A 23,337-nucleotide genomic window follows, 5' to 3' on the forward strand; every position below is an offset into this window, starting at 1 on the left:
TGCCCAAATGAAAGACTGAATATAAAACACCTGATTCCTCAGAGTATCTGGCAGTATGATTGCTATAGGATCTTCCCATTTGCTGTAGTACTGCATTGCTTCCTACAATGTACTGTGTATTCTGCCTCCCAGTACATCCCTTAATCAAATTATCCAAAGTGAAAGCCTTGTTATTTAAATGGTTTCTGAAGTTGCAACGGTCTCACTATCTCCTAAACAACTCAAAGTCCACTTCCAGGCCTCTGCTTACTATTATCCTCTTGTTTGTCTTACCTAAAACTCACTCACCCCAACTGTCTCTATGTAGTTTTCCCTAATCATCCTGCCTTTAAATTCTCAAAGCATTACTATTTACTTTGACACTTAATTTTGTACTTTTTTATAGCCTTTAACAATACACATGTCATCTGATTTCTCTAATAAAATTGTAGGCAACTTGAGAGCAAGAGTTACGTCTTATTCTTTGCATTCATTCATTCATTCAAATAGTTATTGCTTATCTATTACGTGTCAGGCACTGTGCTAAGCACTGGGTATGCAATGGTGAACCAAATAGACACTGTGCCTTCATGGAGCTTACAGACTAGTGAGGGATAAAGTAAAACAAATAATCACACACAAACAGGTACTTACACATTGTATTAAGTTTTTGACTTGAACAACGAGGATGCTAGCATCATTTTCTAAAATTAGGTCAACTAGAGAATTGGGTTGGCTCAGGATGAAAATGGAATTCTGTTTTGGACATGATCAGTTGGGATGCCTGTTAGCATCTGGGTGAAGATACCAAGTTGGCAAGTCACTGTATGAGTCTGGAGCTCAGGGAAGAGTTCAGGGGGAGGGAGATGGATTTGGGAGTCAATGGCACATGTGGTATTCCAAGTTAGGGGATTGAATGCACCTAAAGGGGCAGCAGGGAAGAGAATCTAACAGAGCCTGAAGCATTGGGCCAGGAAGAGGTCAGGGAGAGGAGATGGTTTTAAAGTAAAAAGTAGTTTTACATTATGCTAAGTAAAAGAAACCAGTCACAAAAGACCATATCTTGTATGATTCCATTTATAGGAAATCTCCAGAATAGGCAAATTTATGGAACTAGAAAATCAATTAGTGCTTGCCAGGTGCTTGAGAGTGTGAGGGATGGGAGTGACTGCTAATGGGTCTGGGGTTTCTCTCTGGGGTGATGAAAATGCTCTGGAATGATAATGCTGATGGTTGCATAACCTTGTGAGTACACTAAAACTCCTCTAAAAAGGGAATTTTACAATCTATGAACTATTTCACCATAAAGCTGGGTTTTAAAGAAAGCAAGATTAGATACATTTTAAGAAAAGAGAGGTCAGCTCTATCAAAATGCTGACACTGTAAGGTGAAAACTAAAAAAAGTACATTAATGTTAAAAGCCAGAGAGGTCACTGGGGACCTTAGCTCAAGCAATATCAGTGGAAGATGGGGGAAAGAAAACAAGGCAGGAGTGAGCTGAAGAGTAAGGACGTGGATTAAATACACGTATCCAGTTTTCTTCCCTCCTGAAACCCCACTAAAAGCACCGTAAGGGGACTTTTTTAAAAGACATAAGCCACAAGGGGGGACGGGGAGAACAGAAAAAGTGACAACTGCAACACAACTTTGGAAACTGGAAAACAGATGGATGACTTAGCAGGCCTGAAAAAGCTGAATCCTAAGTTAACAGTAGAGAAGCTGAGAACCAACCAAATTTACCCTGAAGAATCCTCAAAAGCCTCAGGAATTGATGGCCAGGAATCTTTGAAAGTAGGAATAAGGAGGAAGGGGATTGAATGAACCTTTGGACATCTGACCTTTCCTACTACCAGGGCAGAAGCCTAAAATTTTATTTTCTGGAGAGGATAAAATTGAGGGTCTCTAGCTGTCTGGCTTGGAGGACACCAAGACATCATTAAGGACAGTGGTACCATATCAAAATCGGGGATTAAACGAGAAAAGTGTATACCGAATGTTGAGACCATCCTCTCTGCCCTGACTGCCCCCCCCCATCCCTCTTCTTTCACTCAGCTTCTAAAATGCTAGCAGCCAGCCCTTATTCCTCCAGATAGGAGACTGAAAGAGTCGTCCTTGTGGAAACTGATCGATCCAAGAGGAAACACCTAAAGATACTGAGATCAGGATTTCTCAACCAACAGTCCAGCCAAGTCTACAGAGAAGGTCAGGGGAGACCAGCCTGACCCAAGTGTTAGGAGCTTCTGATTCACACGAGCAGACGACCAGCGACTACAGACATCTAAAGAAATCCTCTAACACTAAGGATATAAATCCAAGGATTTTGATGGAAAATGAGTATGCAAAAAGAAAAAAATGTTTTTAACTATCAGTAATATAGTCAGAGAGATAAAGAGATTATAGTTATTTAAAAAGATCACAATGTTATAAAAAAAATTCAGGGGACTAGCAGCTCTTTGAAATTCAAAACTTGTTAGCAAAAATTGAGAAACCCAATAGAAGAATTTGCAGAATAAGTTGAGGAAATCGCTGAGGAAGCAGAACAAAAAAGCAGAGATGGAAGCTTGAAACAAAAGGTAAGAAGATTAGATAACCTGTCCACAGAAGGCCAACATCTGAATGTTAGGAGCTGTAGATAGCAGAGGGAGGAAAATCATCACCTATGTAACTCAATACTTCCCAGAACTACAGGGCATGAGTCTCCAGATTAAAGGATTAGGAATGAATATATCCTCAGTATTCTCAATAGTAACACTGAAAAGCAAAAGACAATGGAGCAATGACTTAAAAGTTCCGTAGGAACATAATTTCTAAGTTAGAATTCTATCTCCAGCCAAACTATTATAATCAAGGGGAAGGACAGAATAAAAAATTTTCAGACAGGTGAAATCTCAAACATTACCTCCATACTCTTTCTCAGGAAGCTATGAGAGGATATACTCCATTAAAAGGAGGAAGTAAATCAAGAAAGCAGAACACATGGGACGTAGGAAACAGGAGATGGGCAACAAGGACCCCCAGGATGATAGCTGTGCACCCACACACAGGGCCATTGGACCTGACTGGAGCCAGTCAGAGGCTACAATACAGTAGGTGAATGAGGATTACGAGAGATTTATACAACAGAGCATTAGGGGATGAAATAGTTACAAATAATACTGATAAAATAATCAACTGTAATGAAATTCAGGGATAAGAAAAACACGGAAAAGAAAAAGTCATGGTTTATTCTATGGCACAGCTCAGAACAGGAAACTTAGTCAAAACAAAGCAAGTATTGAATATTGATCTAGCCAAAATTATAACTTCACTTGGGAGAATGGGGGAATTAGAAATGAGGGCAAGAAGAGGTGAAAGGAAACAAAATTCTTGTATTCCATAATAGGAAGACAAAAGATAATATCTAAAACTGAAAAATCAAGAAATATCAATACATGCTTGTTGATAAATATGGAGGTAAACAAAAGAATAAAAATTAAAGATTGTTTCTTTCGGAAAGAAATGGAGAAGAGAGTGACAGGATTGCCATTTTTCTCAACAAATCTTGTAGAACAAGTTAACTCTGTGACCAAGAGAATTTTAAGAAAATAAAAACTTTAAAAAATGAATGGGTTAAGAGGAACAAAGGAGTGACAGCAGAGTAAGCAACTCTGAAAGATCTCAACTGTGAAAGGAAGTAGAGATGATGAGTAGACAAGAGAAGGATATGGATGATGTAGGTTTTTAATGTAGGAGATAATAGAGCAGGGTCATGTGCGATGGTAAAGGTCCAGTTGAATGAGGGAGACTGAAAATGGGGAAGCTGGCAGGTGCACGGGGTCTCCTGCTAACATACGCAGGGACTTGACTCCCGCAGGCAGAGGAATGCTTCTAACAGGAGTGGAGAAGACACGGGAGCAGTGATAGGGAGGTCTGTAGAGTTGGTTATAGAAGGAGAGGGAAAGTCTACCTTTTCCTTGAGGCACAGTCATCAGTTGACAGTGAAGGGGAAATGGGAGGCGAGGGTGAGGAGAGACGTGAGACTGTGACATACGCCTTGATGATAGTGGGAGCAGGAAGTTACTACAGAACTGGAGAGACTGTGCAGCTGAAGAAGGCCTCCTTGAAGTTGTACACTTCACTGCCCCACATGATATCCTAAGAAGTACTCAATGACTGAATCGTATACAAACCAAACCTACACAGAGAAGAAAAGGATGAAAGGAGATAAAGCAAAAGATTAGCAGTGATTATGTCTGAATGCTAGAACTATACGTTTTCTTCTTCTATTCTCTATTTTTCAATTTTGAAAAGGAAGCAGGTATATTATAATGGAAATATTAATCTTTATTTTTCAAAGGGAATCCTGTTTTGGTTCATGGAACTAAGCAGCACATACTGATGACACTATGTTCAAGAGATAATGTTTATAGCAAAACACTGAAATAACCTAAATGTTCATTCTTCAGTGGAGAACTGGTAAAATAATTAGGGCACATTTAAACAGTTGAATTCTCTGCAACTGTTAATAGAAGAAGAGGCACTTTATCTGTTGATATGGAAGTATCTCCAAGATATATGGTTAACAGATAAAAACAGATAAAAACAAAATAATGAACAGTGTATACAGTATCTACCACTTCTATAAAATGAGTTAATATTAAGCATAAAATTTTATATAGAAGGATCAACAAAAAAGAATGAGGTAGATGTACAGATATGGAAACATCTTCAAACTATATTACAAATTGAAAAAAGGGTATGCAATGGTGTGTGTAGTATGCTCCCATTTTATAAAATATAATATATGTGTATATATATATATATATATATATATATATATATATATATACACGTACACACACACACACACACAAGTGACTATACACAATGCATAATACAGAAACTGGCAAGGGTGGGTACCTCTACGAGGGTATAGGAAACACTCTCTTACAACCAGAGGAGTGACTGACCCAGCTGGTCTGAGCGTTCTAACTATTAATACTTAACTTGCCTACCTCTTCAAGCATCACAATGGAGTCTCGGAGCACTCCTTTTAAACGATGGGACCGATCTTTATTCTTTTGACCATTTTCTGCTCTTGACACCATGTCAGAAGCTAAACTGTAAGAAAAACACCATTGAAAAATCGGGAATAGCTGCTAACCTTTCAGTTCTAGAAATCACAGGTGCTCAATTAATTACCAAACAAAACAAGAAATTAAAAAAAAAGATTATATATATATATATATATATATATATATATATATATATATGATTGCAGAATAGTTAGCAGACCAAAATCTCTAAAATTAAAATTAAGTGTTCTGCAACTAAGGAATTATTGAAGTAATAACAGGTTGGAGGTGAAAAAAGACTTACTTTAAAGATTTCTCTTCTTGGATGTGGAGACGGTAAAAAGACTGAGCAGCATATTCTATCTTTGACAGCTTCAGAAACAGTGTCACATTCAACAAAACCAGCAAGAGCAAACTAGGCAGAGCAAATCATACCTGGTTAGTCCACACTTATCTGGACATAAAGCATTGCTAATGCACAATATGCATGCAAAACCTTCAAAAATGTGTATTATCTACACTGGTTTCCAATTATTGTTACTATTTAAATCAATTATCTCTAGTGTATGAAACAGTTACTTGTAAGTATTAAGTGGATGTTAAGAAAAAAGGTAGCATGTAACTAGAGTGAAAATCCAGTCCTCAGATAGAGCAGGTCAGAGTATCCCTGACCTCTCTCCATGCTGGGAATCTCGGCCAGGATTAAAGTGTGACCCCCAGCTTAGAAATCTACCAGGTAAGCTTTCAGGGCCTGCTTTTCGGAGCTTTTTTTGGTTTAAGCAATTATAGACCCATAATGCTGCACCTCAAACAGGAAATGAAGATCAATGTGGACTTGGTCTTACGTAGATGATGTTGTACCTGTTATTCCCAGTGGGAGCCAAAAGAAATTTTAAAAAATTACCATTCAGCAAAAATTTCTTCTAGTTCAACTTAGACAAAGGAAGTACCAAATCCCAAATATACATTAATGGTGTCATATATACATTCTAAATAAACTTTATTGTAAGCCTTTCAAGTGAATGGATAGATTTCTCATTACACATATACACAAATACATAGGTGGCATCGTATCTCCTTTTTCTGTTAAAATACTGACTTGCCCTTAAAAATATACAGTATTCACCATTACCCATCCAGAAGAGGATCTTTTTAAAAGTGGAAATTAGGGTAGTAGCTACAAAATAAAATCTATGAAATTATTATGGCAAAGAAATGGTATACAGATGATGTGGTATCTAGAACATTTGATACAAATTTTCTGTAAAGTAGGGCAAAAGATCACTGATAACATTTACTATTCAAAATCGTCATAGCAAACCGACTTAAGCAGAGTATGAAAACCTTTTTATAAAACTCAAAGGTACAATAAACATTTTCTATGTTCTGAAATCTATAATTAGAAAAAAACAGCTAATATAATAATTTCATTCAAAAAAAAAATACCCAGAGTGTATTACCCAGTCATAACCAATTCAACGAAATCTACTGGAACACCTCAGGATGCACAGAAAGCCATGTAGACAACAGCAGTCTAAATGTGACTGGCTGAGTCAGCTCCTGTAGAACACTCTGAGGTTCAGACTAGCTGCCTATTTCTCTCCACGTGATCCTGAGATCACTTGTGTCAGAATAACCTGTGCAGTCTGTTTTAAAACACTGATTCCTGATCCCTATTCAAGACCTAGTGACTCCAGCAAAGGAAACCATCAGTAAAACAAAAAGGTAGCCTGCTGAATGGGAGAAGATATTTGTCAGTGATACATCTGATAAGGGGTTAATATCCAAAATTTATTTAAAAAACTCAGTCAACGCAACTCCAAAAAAAGCAAAACAATCCAATTGAAAAATGGGCAAAGGACCTGAATAGACATTTCTCTAAAGAGGACATACAGATGGCAAAGAGACATATGAAAAAATGCTCAACCTCACTAATCATTAGAGAAATGCAAATAAAAACCACAATGAGATACCACTTCACCCCAGTCAAAATGGCTATCATCAATAAATCAACAAATCAGTGCTGGCGTGGATGTGGAGAAAAGGGATCCCTCGCGCACTGTTGGTGGGATTGCAGATTGGTGTAGCCACTACGGAAATCAGTATGAAGGTATCTCAAAAAACTGGAAATGGAACTACCTTATGATCCAGCAATTTCACATTTAGGAATCTATCCGGAGAAATCCAAAACATGAATTCGAAAAAATTTATGCACCACTATGTTTACTGCAGTGCTATTCACAATACCCAAGACATGAAAACAACCGAAACGCCCATCGGTAGATGACTGGATTAAGAAACTGTGGTATATTTATACAATGGAGTAGTACTTGGCTATAAAGAAGAATGAAATCTTACCATTTGCAACAATATGGATGGACCTAGAGAACATTATGCTAAGTGAAATAAGTCAGTCGGAGAAAGACGAATACCATATGCTCTCACTTATATGTGGAATCTAAAGAACTGAATAAATGAGAAAAGTAAACAAACAGTCTCAGAGATATAGAGGAAAAACTGATGGTTGCTAGATGGGAGGGGGGTGGGGATGAGGGAGAAGGTGAGGGGATTAGGCAGCATAAATTGGTAACTACAATATTGCCACGGGGATATGAAAGACAGTTTGGGGAATATAATCAATAATGTTGTAAAGATTTTGTAGGGTGTCAGATGGGCACTTGTCTTATTAGGGAGACCACTTCATGGACTGTGTAGGTGCTTGACCAATGCACTGTACACCTGAAGCTGAAGTTGAATAATATTGTATGTCAACTATAATTTAATATATATATAGTCACAGGATACGGAGTACAGCATAGGTAATAGAGTCAATGGAATTGTAATAGATATATATGATGTCAGAGGGGCAATAGATTGGGAGAGGGGAGCTATCACTTTGTGAGCGGTGAAATGTTTAACTATTACATTGTTTTGTACTCCTGAAACTAAAAAAAAAAAAAAAAAAGACCTAGTGACTCAATCTCTGGAATTGGGGCCACTGGTCTAATCAAATAGAGTAAATTAGCATTATTGGGAATTCACCAGCTTGCATATATAAACATTCCCTTTAAATTTATGGAACTTCCCATAAAAACCTATGGTGGTAGAAATAAATCAGATTAGCTTAAAAAGTAAAAATATTTATTGAATGTGTACTTGGTATTCCCTCAAATTTAATAATTCTGAAAATAATACATCAAAAACTATCAACTGAAGCATATAAAATTACTGTTTTTGTAGGCCAGAATTGGTCAAATAATGGCAATTTCTCTACAATAATATATAAATGCGCTCAAATCCTTTTGGAAACTTAAAAGTGAAAGCACAGAAAAACAAATACTTACAAAATACTCATCACCACAATGAGGGCGGTGTTATAGCTTTCGATTTCCTTTTTCTTTCCTACACATCAGACACAAAAAAGGCTGATTAGAATCAGGATTGTGATTATAACTGGTAAAATTTTAATTTCATTTGAAAAGAACTGGAGAAGAAATTTTAAAAATTATTTGTAAAGACAAAGTGATTTAGGGTGAATTCCCTGCACTCTTTTTTGGTTTCTGATATCCTGAGTAATATGAAACAATCTATGAAAATAAAACCTATATCAGGCCTTCCAATTGGCCTATATTATAAATTAATTTACTCTGAAGTACACAATTCAATACCTCAAGTACAATGTCTAGCTAAGTTCCATCTCTGCGAACAATATTTGAGCTAGGTTTATGTGTACAATGCTTTCCTCCTTAAAAATAATTTTTTTAAGTCATCCTCACCTGTCATCTGTTGCCCAAATTTTTAAATTCCAAAATTAAAGAGCCATTAAGCTTAAACAGTAGATAAACACATTCATACTAAAAAGTAAGCCTTAGAAAAGAATTTGATAATGTAGAAGGATGAGAAGGTATTACAGCTTTATAGTTCTGAGAGGGAGGGAATAAAGTTAGTAGAGGCAGGAGGTCTTCAAAATTGAGAGTGAGGATAATGAAAATCAAATTCCACCTTTGCTGGGCTGGCCCTGACAGTACATAAGGATTGAAAACACATAATTATTGTAGTACATTCAAGGGTAGAAACCAAATGTCTGTAACGCTGGGCAGGAAATTAGTGAGTGAAGAGTCCAGCAGCTGGGGACAATGGTGGTGACTGGTGACCTTGCGAGTGTACTTGGTCTAATGTGGCAGCTACTATTAAGCTCCAGTTGACTGTTGCTCTGAAGGGATTTGGGGCCAGAGCTATTAGGTCTGAGTTTTTATACAAAAATGTCCAGTTTTTAAAATACCATGCGGGCCCCAAAAATACTTCTATTGACCATACACCTGTCATTTTGCAACTGCACAAGAGGCATATTCTATCAGGTAACAGCTACCTGTAACATCCCCTTTGGCATCTAAGGCCCCATCTCCAGAAGGACGCCGAGAAGCAAGTTTAGGAACTGTTTCTGCTGTTCGGTTGAATGTTCTCCTTCTCCTTCGTAGGACACTATGCTTTCCAGGGTCTTCAGTGGACTGATTTAACATGGATTCTTCCATTATCAAATCTGATTCTAAGAAGGAAAAAGAATCTTTAGATAGTGGAGAAACCTTCTCAACTATAAGACACAGAGGGTTTGGTGGCTGTTTTGTTTTGTTTTGTTTTTTTAAGCCTTGGTAACTTTCTTTAATAATTACTTAGGTGCTTATGGCCTAGATTCAAACCTTACTCTTAATAAAAAGCACAGTGATTTCATAATGAGGCTTCACTATTCTAGGAAGAATGGACTGTATTAATAAATGATGGGATCATCAGAGCAAATCTGCTATGTGCTATATTAAATATTAATGTAACGATTTCAGTTATAGAAACAACAGGCTACCCATTTATACTGTATCATTAGAAAGATTTCCAAGATAGATTATGGCACCATATTGTGAATTTCAAAGGAAGGAGTAGCATGTGATAGTTCTAATTTATGAGGCTTTGCAAGAAAGGAAGCACTAATAAAGAAAATGTGCACACAACCTAAAAACCTCATTTTTGTCATTTGTTTCAGTCTTTTCCTTCACCAGATTTTTTTATTAGAAGCTCATTATCCAGTGACCAAACTAATTTTTGAGTTTCACTTTCTTTGTTCCTGATCAGGAGTTTAATAATGAAATAACCAGAGAGAAAAGCAAGGAAATAAAATAATAAAAAAAAACAGATGGTGATAGAGAAATTACCCTGAGCTGACTGACCACCAGCTTTTTTTAACTAAAATTAATTATGCTCATGTATGTATATACATCTTTTCCTTGTGTATATTTTAAGGAATACCCAAACAGGACAACTATATTAGTCCCCCGGTCTAGTACCCACCTCTACCAAATCCATACACATACATGAAACCATTTCTAAGTGGGCCTGTATAAACTCAGGAAGCTGTGTTGGTAAGCAAGGTGTGGGCCCGAGGACTCTCCAGGTATTCAAAGCACAGGTGCATATTTATAATCAAGTTATGTAGTCCCTCCCTGCACTCAGCTTTCTTGGTTCTCTACAGAGGCAGGGAATGTGACAGATCCTAACTGTATGACCTTAGACACGTCATTTAGCCTCTCTTTGTTTCAATAGTTCTTCTTTAACAAAATGGAAATAAAAATAATAGTACCTACTTCATAGGGTTGTAATGAGTTGATATTTATAACGTACATAGAACAATGTCTGGCATATAGTGAGCATTACAGAAGTGTTTGTTAGACCAATGAAAATGAAAAGTGTGAAATCCCAAGTGACGTAGTTGGAACCACTTCAGTGGGAGCCATTCCAACATCATCTACCAGTTTCTGCTATGAATCCAAATGAAGAAGCAGTCCATGTTGTTAATAAATGCTCTCTTTACAAAAAATAGATACATCAAGAAGTTTACAAACCAAGCTGTTTGAAATAGTCTTCCAATGAACTCCAGGAATTCTTCTCAATTAAAGATTTAATAATGGCCCATGGTTGTTTTCTGTATTTCAAATCTGTAGAAACTCTAATAGGATAAGGAAAATGTTTATTTAAAGAACAGAATTTAGTTATATTAACATTGCAATTAAATGTAAGATTGTATTCAGTAGAGAGCCAAAAGGATTCGAAATCATTAATAAAAGAAAATTTGTTCACTGACAATGACTTCTTTCAAAAATAACTACGCGTTACTTCTAATAATTTCATCAAATTTTCCCTCTACGTTCTTGGCATTTTATTTCTTTCCTTTCTCTAGCCTTGAATTTTTTTTCAAATTAAATAGCAGGAAAGGCCCAAAATAAATTCTAAATTTTCTGCATGCCTTGTATAAAATATCTCCAGACATCATAAATTAGTTGAAGATAATAACTACATTAGCTGAGACTAGGCCAAGCATATGATGGCCCATCACTATCATTAAGGCACCAATATTTCTTATTTCCCATTCCAACAGTGTCATTTCCTGCTCACCATGCACTCTTCAACAACTCCCAGCCCCCTGGCCATTAAACAGAGTCACGTGACTAGTTCTGGCCATTGGGCTGCCAGCACAATTCTACATTTTTCTCTTCCTGTAGCTCCAGGATGTGGAAGCCTTCATCAGCTTGAGCCTTGAGTGAAGAACCCCACCCTCTGGTGACCACTGGTGGACATGTAATTTGAGCCAAAAATAAAGCTTTGTTGTGTAAAGTTACCACCAAGATTTTAGGATGACTATGTTACCAGGGCATAGTCTAGCCTATCCTGACTAAAACACTCATTTACGGAAGCTCACCTCAGCCGGCATTTCTGTTTTGAAGATGGGATGATATAGTATCTGTTGAGGGTATAGAAGTAATCATGGTAAGGGACATCATGTGTCAGCACTTCTGAATCTACCAAATAAAACTGTGCTTCCCGGCTTTCTTTATACAATGTCTGCCAAAATAAGATAAAACATTTTTTTGCATGTGCATGTTTAATATATCAAATTCCTTGTAAATTTAGAACATATATATTAGAATTCCTTCTCACAAATAACAAAAGACATGAGAAACCTATATACAAAGCCACAAGAGCTCCGTGTTGGCTAAGCAGAAGGGACCTGCAGAAATAGTATTTGCTGCCTCTCTGTCATTTGATTGTACAATTATTTTTTTCTTTCATTTGGACATGAGGAGGAGAAAGGAACCATATAATCTCTTGCATGTATTATTAGTTTATGAAGAATTTTAAATGTTGCTTGTTAGGAAACAATTCAAAATTCAAAACAAAGTAAGGATTCCCCTGCCCCTCAAATTCATCAAATTTTAACAAAACCACCCTTCACCAAAAAAGTGAAGGAAGTGGGCAACCGAACAAAACACTACTTTCCCTACACAATATCTGAAGTGGTTGTTGGCCAAACCTTTCTCATTGTAACCTTACCTTTTCTTCCTATCTTCTAAGGTTATCAAAGACTCTCCAATACCAAAATATCAAACTTTTCTATAATGTCTGAAAATCTTTTGAAACAATGTTTTAAGTCCTTTTTAACAGTGATGGACAAAAGCTACAATAGTATAATCAGTTCAGATATTAACATCTATTTTCAAACTATGTGAAGAACAGACACACTATACTTCAACACGAATTGGCCAAACACAAACTCCACGATAAGACAGTGCCACACTCGTCACAGAGCATAGAGTATTAAATATCTTACAGCCTCTTCCCCATATGTCACAGCAGCCATCTAGTTACATGACCCTAACCCTTGACTTGATCCTGTAAATCAGATTCCAATAGTGTTCTTTTTTAAAACCATTTAGAAAAAGTTCAAATGTACACACGAGTAAAAATAAAATATAATGAACCCTCATAAACTCATCAACCAGCTTCAACAACATTAACTCCTACCCACTCCTGTTTCATCTAAATCCCATTTCCACATGCCCTCCCTCCCCCACCATCCTCTGCCTGGCTAGATTGCTTTTAAGGATGTCCCAGACATCAACATAATTTCACCCACAAACACATCAATAATCTGTGTGTGTGTGCATAAATTCTTCAGTATGTCTCTTTAAAAAATATTCTTTTCTTTAAAATATACCTACAATACCATTACACATAAAACATTAACAGTTCCTTAAATCTCATAAATCCCTTTTTACAGTTGGTTTGTTTGAATTAGGATTGAGTTCATATGCCTCTTAAGTCTCTTTTAACCTGTAACAGTTTCTCCTCCCTTTTTGTTCTTGCCATGTATTTGTTGAAATTGTTTTTTAAATTGGTGACTATGAGAGGCAGCTTCTTTCTTCCCACATGTATGACTTTCTGAAATCCTGACGGAGTAGACATACCTGCTTTTCAGAGGCAGCAGTGCATTTTCCAGTAAGTGGATTATTAAGGATTATAGTGTAGGTCATAGTTCTCAATTGATCACCTCCAGGTTCCACATTCCAAGGGGTACATACTACATCTAATCACACCAAACAGAAAACAAGTTAGTTCTAGAATTTTGAAGGGTATGACTTGAAATGGAATCAAAAAGGTAGGTTTTGAATTACTTAAATTTTTATTTTTGACCAGTCCAAAAGTAAAATTAAATGTTAGGTACTCTTCTTATATGTGACATACCCCCCATCTCTGATCTATTTCCTTCTAAATTGTTGTCTATTAATATACTTTTTTCCTTTCTTTAGAAGATAACATTAAAAGTTGGCTCATCTGTAGTCTTCTTTTCAAAGTCCCCAGAAGAGAGGTAATGGCACCAGCCTCATCAAACACAGACAGAACAACACTTCAACATTCCCATCATCCAGGACAAAACGTTGAAAGACATCTGTCATTTGCAACAATATGACCTTGACCTCAACTTGTGGAGAAATCATGTCAATGAGAAATCATGTAACAAGAAATCATATAATGTTAATGGCTTATCTACTGAAATTTTTAATAAGGAGGGAGTGATGAAATATAAATAACTATATAAGCTTCTCTATATTAAGAAAGTTATACAATAATCTCTCTGTATTTATGACAAGATCTTGGTCAAAATTCTGTTATTTTCTGAGTAACAACACAATGAGTAAAAACACACTTTGAACAGAAATACATCTTTAGAACACAGCACTGTACACTAAAGGTCATTTTACAAGCCAAAGACTAGTGAAGTACAGGAAATAGCATCATGAATTCCATTCAAACATCTGACTAAATCACCTAATGCTGTTAACACAAATGGACTTACACAATTAGTATGTTTGTTTACTGTTCATCAACATCCTAAAATATAGAAGCTTTATCTAACCCATTATCCATCATCAAAGGAATGAAGCCCGGCTTTATGATATATCCAATTTACTCTATTTCTTTCCTACAGCTAGGCCTAGGGATTTAATGAGGGATCCTGAAACTGCCTTTTGAGTATCTGAAAAAAAATTACAACTAAGCTTAAAAAGCAACATCATAAACAATGGAATCTATCATCCAGAATTTACTATAAAAATTATTTAGGTGTACGAGAAAGAAGACATAAAATTCTAAAAGATTTCAAAAGATTTTAAAAATTTTCAAAAGATTACTTTGGCTATATGTCAGCCTGTTGCAGAAAAATTATACAAATAATCCATGGTGAATCAGCAACAGAATTTAAAGATATCACTGAATTCTGCTGTTAAAACTGTACACTATCCAACAAAGTAACCATCAACAAAGTAACCATCAACTATTCAACAAAGTAACCATCAACAAGGGTAAAAGAAAAGTATCTGTCTTCCATTTGCATTTTCACCAATGTTACCACAAGCCTACTGAATATCATGTGCCAGAACACCTTCTACAACAATGTCTTGAAAAACCAAGCCCCAAATACCTAAGAAAAGTTCAACATGATATAAAAAATTAGGGATGAAATTATACAAATCCCTAAATTCAACATGATATAAAAAATTAGGCAACAGTATACAAAAAGACACATGAGCCATTTTGATATATTGAGTTGAAGTAATAAAAAGCAGGAACTGTAGAACAAATAATTTAAGAATCCCTTAATGTAATAAAGTTTAAAACTTGAGTATTTTCATACCCATTAGGATGGCTATTATCACAAAATACTGAAAATAACAAGTGTTGATGAGGACGTGGGGAAATTGGAACCTTTATGCATTGCTGGTGGGAATGTAAAATGATGCAGCCCCGGTGTGGAAAACAGTATGGCAGTTCCTCAAAAACTTAAACATAGCAATGATTCAGCAATTCCACTTCCAGGTATAAACCCAAAGGAATTGAAAGCAGTGACTCAAACAGATATTTGTACATCAATGTTCATAGCAGCATTATTCATAATAACTAAAAAGTGGAAACAACTCAGAACTCCATCAATATATGAATGGATAAACAAAATGTGGTATAGATGAACAATGGAATATCATTCAGCCTTAAAAGGGAAGGAAAACCTTGGATTAACCTTAGAGACATTATGCTAAGTGAAATAAGCCACTCACAAAGGGACAAATATTGCATGATTCCACTTATAGGCGGGTACCAAGTAGACAAATTCATAGAGACAAAGTGGAATGGTACTCATCAGGAGTGGGAGGAGGGGGAAATGGAGAGTTATTGTTTAATGGATACAGAGTTTCAGCTTTGGAAGATGAAAAAGTTCTGGAGCAGCACAGTGGTGATGGCTGCACAAAACATGAAGGTACTTAATAACACTGAATTGTACACTTAAGAATGGTTAAAATGGTAAATTTTGTTATGGACATTTTACCACAATTTTAGAAAATGGTGAACCTAGGTGATGGGTATATGGGTTTTATTATACTATTCATTCAACTTTTATGAAGATTTACAAAGTTAAAAATGTTGAATAAAAAGACTTAAAACTGAGCTTTGAATTACAAAAGTAGTCATACACTGTAAACAAAACTTAAAATAACACTTATTTAAAAGCTCCCTAATTTAAAAAGAAAAATAGATTGAGTAGTAGCCATTTTACTGCTAAAAGTAGATTAAATCCACAAATTGACTATAGAAAAATTTTTCATTAAATTCATATTTTTGGGTTTTTTTAATAGTTTTATTTTTTTCAGATACAGTTGGCCTATAATATTACATTAGTTTCAGGTGTACAACGAACTGATTAGACATTTATGTAACTTACAAGGTGATCACCCCAATAAATCTAGTACCCATCTGATACTATACATAGTTATTACAATATTATTGTATATATTCCTTATGCTATAGTTTACATCCCCATGACTATTTTGTAATTACCAATCTGTACTTCTTAATCCCTTCCCCCTTTTCACCCATCCCCGAATCCCCATCCCAGCTGGCAACCATCAAAATATTCTCTGTATCTATGACTTTGTTTCTGTTTTGTTTGTTATTTTGTTCTTTAGATTCCACATATAAGTGAAATCATATGACATTTGTCATTCTCTGTCTGTCTGACTCTAGTCAGAACAATACCCTCTAGGTCGACCCATGTTGTTGAGATGGCAAGATTTCATTCTTTTTTATTGCCAAGTAATATGCCATTGTATACGCGTATATGTACCACCTCTTCTTTATCCATTCATCCATTAATGGACACCCAGGTTGCCTCCACATCTTAGCCATTGTAAACAATGCTGCAATGAACATATGGATGCACACGTCCATTTGAAGCAGTGTTTTGGGTTTCTTTGGATAAATACCCTGAAGTGGGATTACTGGGTTCTTCTTTGTCTCTTGTTATAGCCTTTGTTTTAAAGTCTATTTTGCCTGCTTTAACTATTGCTACCCCAGCTTTTTTTTTAATTTCCATTTTCATAAAATACATTTTTCCATCCCTTTACTTTCAGTCTGTGTCTTTCGATCTGAGATGACTCTCTAGTAAGTAGTAAATGTAAGGGTCTTGTTTTCTTACTCACTTAGGCACCCTATCCTTTGTAGAATTTAATCAATTTACATTGAAAGTAATTGTTGATAGATATATAGCTATTGCTGTTTTATTATTCATATTTTTAAAATTATGATTATTTTTTGTCTTAAAGAAGTCCCTCTAATATTCTTTGTAATACTGGTTTGGTGGTGATAAACTCCTTTAGCTTTTTCTTGTCTAAGAAGCTCTTTATCTGTCCTTCAATTCTAAATGATAGCTTTGCTGGGTAGAGTAATCTTGGTTGTAGTTCCTTGCTTTTCACCATTTTGAATATTTTGTGCCAATCCCTTCTGGCCTGCAAAGTTTCTGTTGAGAAATCAGCTGACAATCTTATGGGAGCTCCCAAGAGAAAAGCAACTACCTGCTTTTCTCTTATTGCTTTTAAGATTCTCTTGGCATTTTAATTATGATGTCCCATGTGTCTAGGTGTGACCCTCTTTGGGTTCATCTTGCTTGGGTCTCTCTGTGTTTCTTGGGCTTGTATATCTATTTCCTTCACCAGGTTATGAAGGTTTTCAGTCATTATTTTTTCAAATAGGTTTTCAATTCCTTGCACTCTCTCTTCTCCTTCTGGTACCCCTATGATGCAAATGTTCGTACATTTGATGTTGTCCCAGAGGCCCTTTAAACTATCCTCCTTTCTTTTGGATTCTTTTTCATTTTGCTGTTCTGATTGGGTATTTTCTACTACCTTAACTTCTAAATTGCTCACTTGATCCTCTGCTTCATCTAATCTACTGTTGATTCCCCTTAATGTATTCTTTATTTCAGTTGCTATCTTATTCATTTTAAAAAGAAGCCTTTGAAACCCATTCTCAAGAATACAACTTTGATTACCAGGTAACAAGTTCAGAAGATAGCGTAATGTTGTGCAATCATAAGCAGATGTATCCTTTTGGAGAAAGCCTTCTCACTAATTCTAGGTCTAAACAGCAATATGCCTAAAACTGTTTATATTTAGAATTAGCCAGTAGCCTTTGTTTCCCAAAGCCGCTTATAAGATCAGATGGCAAATATATTCATCCATACTGAAACCAGATGTGATATCAGGCACTAAACGCAATTTTGATTCTAAAAACAAACTTCATTTAGTACCAGTGTAAAATAACATACTAGTACCTTGTAGGCCTTTTCAGCCATAAAAAATAAAAATAGCAGTGCAATATCAACAGGCATCATCTTAGAAAATTAAGAGAAATAATGTATCCAACTCTTCTGAAATACCAAGTTCTCCAGATAGACATGAAAAGCAAGACTATATAATAGGTTCAAAACAGATATAAGTTAAGTATAAGCTACTGAGTGAAGAGGAAGATTCTATCCCTCAGATATTCTACATTTTTAAAAATAGAAGAGAAAAGAATAAATGATTTTTTAAAACTGTGCAATTCTTAATATAATCACAGGACTCAATTAATAGCTATATATTAGAAATCTCTTTGCTATTTTACTATGAATAATAAGAAAAAATTATTTTTTGAATATAAAATCCATGTCAATGATATAATCTATGAATTTGTGATTACAGTTACATAAAAGTTTCAAATAAAGAAATACCATCTAATGGTTAATAGAATGGCTCGATTATAAAGTATAGATTACAGAATAACTTTCTCTTTGACTAGGTCAAATGACTCGGCTTATGAATCTCTGCTGCTGTTATTTTCTAATTTTACATGGCAAATTAAACCATGTGCTCCCAAAATTTGTTGAATATCTTGAATTATTTAGGATAAATTCAGTTTCAAACTAACCACAAGCTTATTTTAGATGTTTACCAAAATAGAACTTGTAACACATAATCAATGAAATCCTTTTTATAAGTATAACTAATAAGTATATCCCTCCCTGGAACTTTTGTGTTTTTGGCATTTTCATTGGGGTATACCATAGACACTGCAATCTCAAATGTACAACTCCGTGAGTTTTCACATAGAAAACACATGTGCACCACTACCCAGGTCAAGACAGAAAACTTCTACCAGCATCTCAGAAACTCTTTCCCAGTCTTGAACCACCCGACTCTCCATGACCGTAAATACTATGATGATTTTATATCCATAAATTGGTTATGCCTGTTTTTTTATATATATAAAGAAATCATAGTATGTACTCTTTTTGTCTGGCTTCTTTTGCTTAACATTATATTTGTGAGATTTACGCATATTGTTATTAAGGAGCAGCAGTTTGCTTTTTATCATTGCCATATAGCATTCTTTCGTGTGAATATACACAATTTGTTTATCCACTCAATTACTGGTGGATTTTGGGCTTTTTTGAGTTTGGGGGCCATTCTAAATAATGCTTCTATGAATAACAGTACATGTCTATCAGAGTCCACATAGTTCCTTTTCTGAAGGATGTATTCCTAGTAGTAGAACTGTAGAGTCGGAGAGAACGCATGTGAGCAGCGTTAGTAAATTCTGCCAAACCTTACTGCAAAGTGATTGTGCCAATTCATACTCCACCAGCACCCAGGTGTTCCACAATGGAACCATTTAAAATGGGGTTCAAGCCAAGTGAACTGCTACATTAATAAATAAATGAACTTTTAGTTTTTCAAACTCTGAACTTAATTTGTAGGTAGGATCTGACTAATTGAACAATTATACTATTTACATACGAATGTAACCAAAAGACTTAAAAACAAGTTTATATATCACCAAAATAAAATCAAAGCCTAATTTTTCCCCCCGAAAACATAAATCAGTTTATGTAGGCTCAAACCTCTAAAGATAATAAAATCATCCCAAATTTATCATTAGATAAGAACACAAGAACCAACCTATTATATTTCTAGAATTGGCAAATCTCTGCATAAAGCGTGAACTGGTGAAGAGCAATTCAAACATTTTCTCAGCACTGATGTGAAAAACACGGTTGATATAAAGTCTTCCACGAAGATCTTTCTCAGGAATATTGTCTGGGGAAACAAAGAAACAAAGAAACACAAACAAACATAGAATCAAAGGGGAAGAAACCAAGGAAAGGAAAGGTAATTTGAAGGTTTTGTTTCGTCTGTTTGTTTTTGGTACAAAATAGTTCTACTGTGATTACAGTGATCAGCACATCCCTGGCACAACTAAAACTCTAAATTGGTGTCATATACATATATTTGATGTATAACTATACGTAAGGATACCAGGGGTGCCAAAAAATGTATTCAAGTGGACACTTTGGTCAACGTTGCTCAAACAGTAGTTCGCAGTAATCAGAAGTGTCTGGATGCTGATGGTAACCACTTTGAGCACCTCTTGTAATTGCAGAAGTCAAACGTGACTTGTATTCATCTTTTGTTATCAGTATATATTGAGTATTACAATTTTAATAGTTATCCTTTCTTGAAATGTATATACATTTTTTGGGACCCTCTGCATATTAAACTATATATGATCAATAGTTCAGTTATCAACCCCCAAAAGATAGAGAAATAGTTAACTTGAATAATATTGAACTCCCATCATATATCGCTCAAAAGAATATTTCAAAAGTGACAAGGGCCAGACTGAAATGCATAGAGTGGTATTTATTACAGCAATTAGCAGGTCCGATTTCTGAAAGCTCACACATTCAGTAACTATTAAGTCATGATTGGTCTAATATCAGTCCCACTCACTAACTTGCTAGCCTGAATAATCTTTCAAACTCGACTTAAAGCTGACTCTCCCAAGTCAAGTGTCATTGTATTCACAACCTATTCTTAAAAACCACACATTAAAAGAAGAAATCCTTCTTTTAATCTGAAAAGTATGCTTCAAAGCTAAATAATGCCCAATGGAATATTACATTTTTCTGGGAACCTGGTAATGATAATGATGTTGAAAACTACTGGTAGCAAATGAAGCAGCAGCCTCGGCTCACCGCTCCTCATATGCCCTGGAAACATCGTCTGAAATAGCCCATGCTTGTACGGTGCTTACTATAGTCAGGCATCGTGCTAAGCCCCGTACAAGTGTTTAGTCTTCCTCACAGCAATCCTGAGATAAGTGGTGTCATCATTTCCATTGCACAGATGAGCAAACTGAGGACTGAGAGAATTGCCAAAGCTCCATGGCTAATGAGTGACTGAAATGGAATCTGAATTCATTCCAGCTCCAGAGCACACAAACTTAACCTCTACTTTATACTGCCAGGAGTTTAACTTAGAAGAATCAAAAAGAAAAAAGACAGCTAGAAGTAGGAGCCTAGTAAACTAAAGGAAATAGAGTAAAGTAATCCAATATGAAATTTTAATGATTTCAGGACTGCGGTTACTTATTGTTTCAAGGATTATGCCCCATCAATACAGAATGAAAACTGTGACCAAAGCTTCCCATATTTCAGAAATCAGGCTGTAAGAATTATCTGTGTAGAACATCTGTCAATATTATGCCCAAGAAAGCAGTCTGGGAAAGTATTTAAAAGACAGAAGTCTAAGAATCAAAAAAACTCTTCTAGCTCTGCCTTCACCACAGTTATTGCTTTTTCTCCCTCATTAAATGATTTGTGTCTTTCTACTTTGCTACAGAGGCAATGAACTTAGGGATATCAGGCAGATACTAATTTACCTTCTTCCTGCAATAATACTATATGGAGGCAAAAGTTAGTCACTGCAATTTCAAATAGTGGCTTCTTCAAGCATAGAAATAAATCACTGAAACTAGGCAATTTACTAAGGTTTTGTGAGGCAGCTTCCCAATTAGGCTTGAGAAATAGCTTCTTCTGACAGAGAAGTAATGTATAGTCATTGTAAAAATAACTCATATGTTCACCAAGCAAGCAAACACATACGGATGATCTTATTGATCCTGCTCATTTCCTTCACAGAACTTGTAATTATATTTTTGTTGGCGTATTGTCTCTCGCCTGCACTGGGCACTAAGTTCCATGAGCGTAGGGACCATGTTGATTTTAAACAATGTACATCATGTGCTTGGCACATAATAAGTGTCAAATAAGTATTTTTGATTGAATAAGTGGCTACTGAAAACACTAAAAATATCTTAGGGTGTATTGTAATTTATAGGACTTGGATTTACAACTATGTTTTTTAACTTTTTATTTTGAGATAATTTGAGATGTGCAATGAACTAAACTGGCTTTATTTCTATTTCTTTCCAGTAATGCCCTTTTCTGTATGAAGGGTCCAACCCCAAATGCCATATTGCATTTAGTTATTATATCTCGTTAGTCTCCTCCAATCTACATATGACAGTCCCTCCTTCTCCCAACCCCCTTTGTTTTAATGGCCTTATATTTGAAGAGCACTGGTCAGATATTTTATAGGATGTCTCTCAACTTGGGTTCATCCAAGGTGTTTTCATGATTAGACAGGGGTTGTAGATTTGGGGGGGAAACACCACAAAGGTGAAGTGCCCGTCCCATCAAACTCAGGGGGCACACATACCACCATGACTAACACCTTCAGATGTTGCTTAAGGTGGTGTCTAGCAGGTTTCTCCTGTAGAGGTACTATTTCACCCTTTCCCCATTGGTCAGAAATGAGTCACTAAGTTCAGCTCATATGCAAGGGCAGGAGAGTTAAGCTCCGCCTTCTAGAAGGGGGAAGTATGTGCATGGGTTAGGCGGAACTCCGTGAGGACCATTTGTGCTTTCTCCTCCATTTATGTATTTACTCATTTATATCCGCATGGACTCATGAATAGTTATTTTATTCTCTAAGTTATAAACCGATACTGTCATTATTTATTTTGTTGCTCAGACTTTTTTACTTGGCCATTGGGAGCTCTTTCAGGTTGACTCCTGCGTCCTTTGACATGTCTCCCTCTTATTTTAAGTAGTTCTTTATATTCCGGCACTCCAAGAGGCTCCAGGCTCTTTCTGTATATTCCCCACCCCAGGCCTAGAAGCAGCCATTTCTCTAAGGTGCCCTGGAACTATAATTTTTCAAAAGTCAATTTCTTATTCACATTTAAGAAGGAAAAAAAATTACACTTATCTAGATAGTTCAATATAATATTTTTGTATTTCATTTTAACTCCCTTAGTAGATAAATTGTACTGTGTTGTGACTGATAAAAAATAGAATTCATGGTATCACTAAAGGAAATGAACAATAATACCTTTTGTACGTAAATTTGTCCAAAGAAGTAAGGATATGAAATAAAGTATTTCCACCTGGGTTATTTATGCATGAAATTCATGGTACTTTAAAGCCTCCTATCTAAGCAACATCACCAGTGGCACTGCTGTAACATTAAGCTAGCAGCTAGTATTTTAAATGGGGAAAGGAACACAGCTCAACCTAGTAGCAGGTTACTATTTCCAATAAAGAAGAAACACTATTTCAAACATATCAGCCTGAAAGTGGCCGATGGAAATGCTGGGAAAAGTGAAACATAAATATGAAAAGGACATGGACATGAATAAAACTGAAACTATATGTTCATAGTGTTTTGAGGATGCACGAAAAATGTACTTAGGTAAGTATGCAAGAAAAGCA

At 35.8% G+C, this 23,337-nt stretch overlaps 1 protein-coding gene across 5 annotated transcripts in view; it reads right to left on the reverse strand.

The window, feature by feature from the left end:
• Positions 1 to 23,337, reverse strand: part of GRAMD1C (GRAM domain containing 1C) — an 86,551-nt gene that overhangs the window by 1,799 nt on the left and 61,415 nt on the right. For 3 of the 5 annotated variants that reach the window (XM_019734876.2, XM_074331682.1, XM_019734877.2), the window contains 8 exons: positions 19,682 to 19,819; positions 13,322 to 13,440; positions 11,776 to 11,918; positions 10,922 to 11,025; positions 9,403 to 9,579; positions 8,378 to 8,435; positions 5,338 to 5,448; positions 4,974 to 5,079 (listed from right to left, as the gene is read on the reverse strand). In XM_019734876.2, the coding sequence (XP_019590435.1) occupies positions 4,974 to 5,079; positions 5,338 to 5,448; positions 8,378 to 8,435; positions 9,403 to 9,579; positions 10,922 to 11,025; positions 11,776 to 11,918; positions 13,322 to 13,440; positions 19,682 to 19,819 (956 nt within the window). Of the gene's footprint in view, positions 1 to 4,973; positions 5,080 to 5,337; positions 5,449 to 8,377; positions 8,436 to 9,399; positions 9,580 to 10,921; positions 11,026 to 11,775; positions 11,919 to 13,321; positions 13,441 to 19,681; positions 19,820 to 23,337 lie in introns of all 5 variants that reach the window. The other 2 variants (XM_019734875.2, XM_074331678.1) reach the window with 1 other exon arrangement.

This window comes from Rhinolophus sinicus, linkage group LG01, assembly GCF_036562045.2.
Source record: "Rhinolophus sinicus isolate RSC01 linkage group LG01, ASM3656204v1, whole genome shotgun sequence".
Taxonomy (NCBI): Eukaryota; Metazoa; Chordata; class Mammalia; order Chiroptera; family Rhinolophidae; genus Rhinolophus; species Rhinolophus sinicus.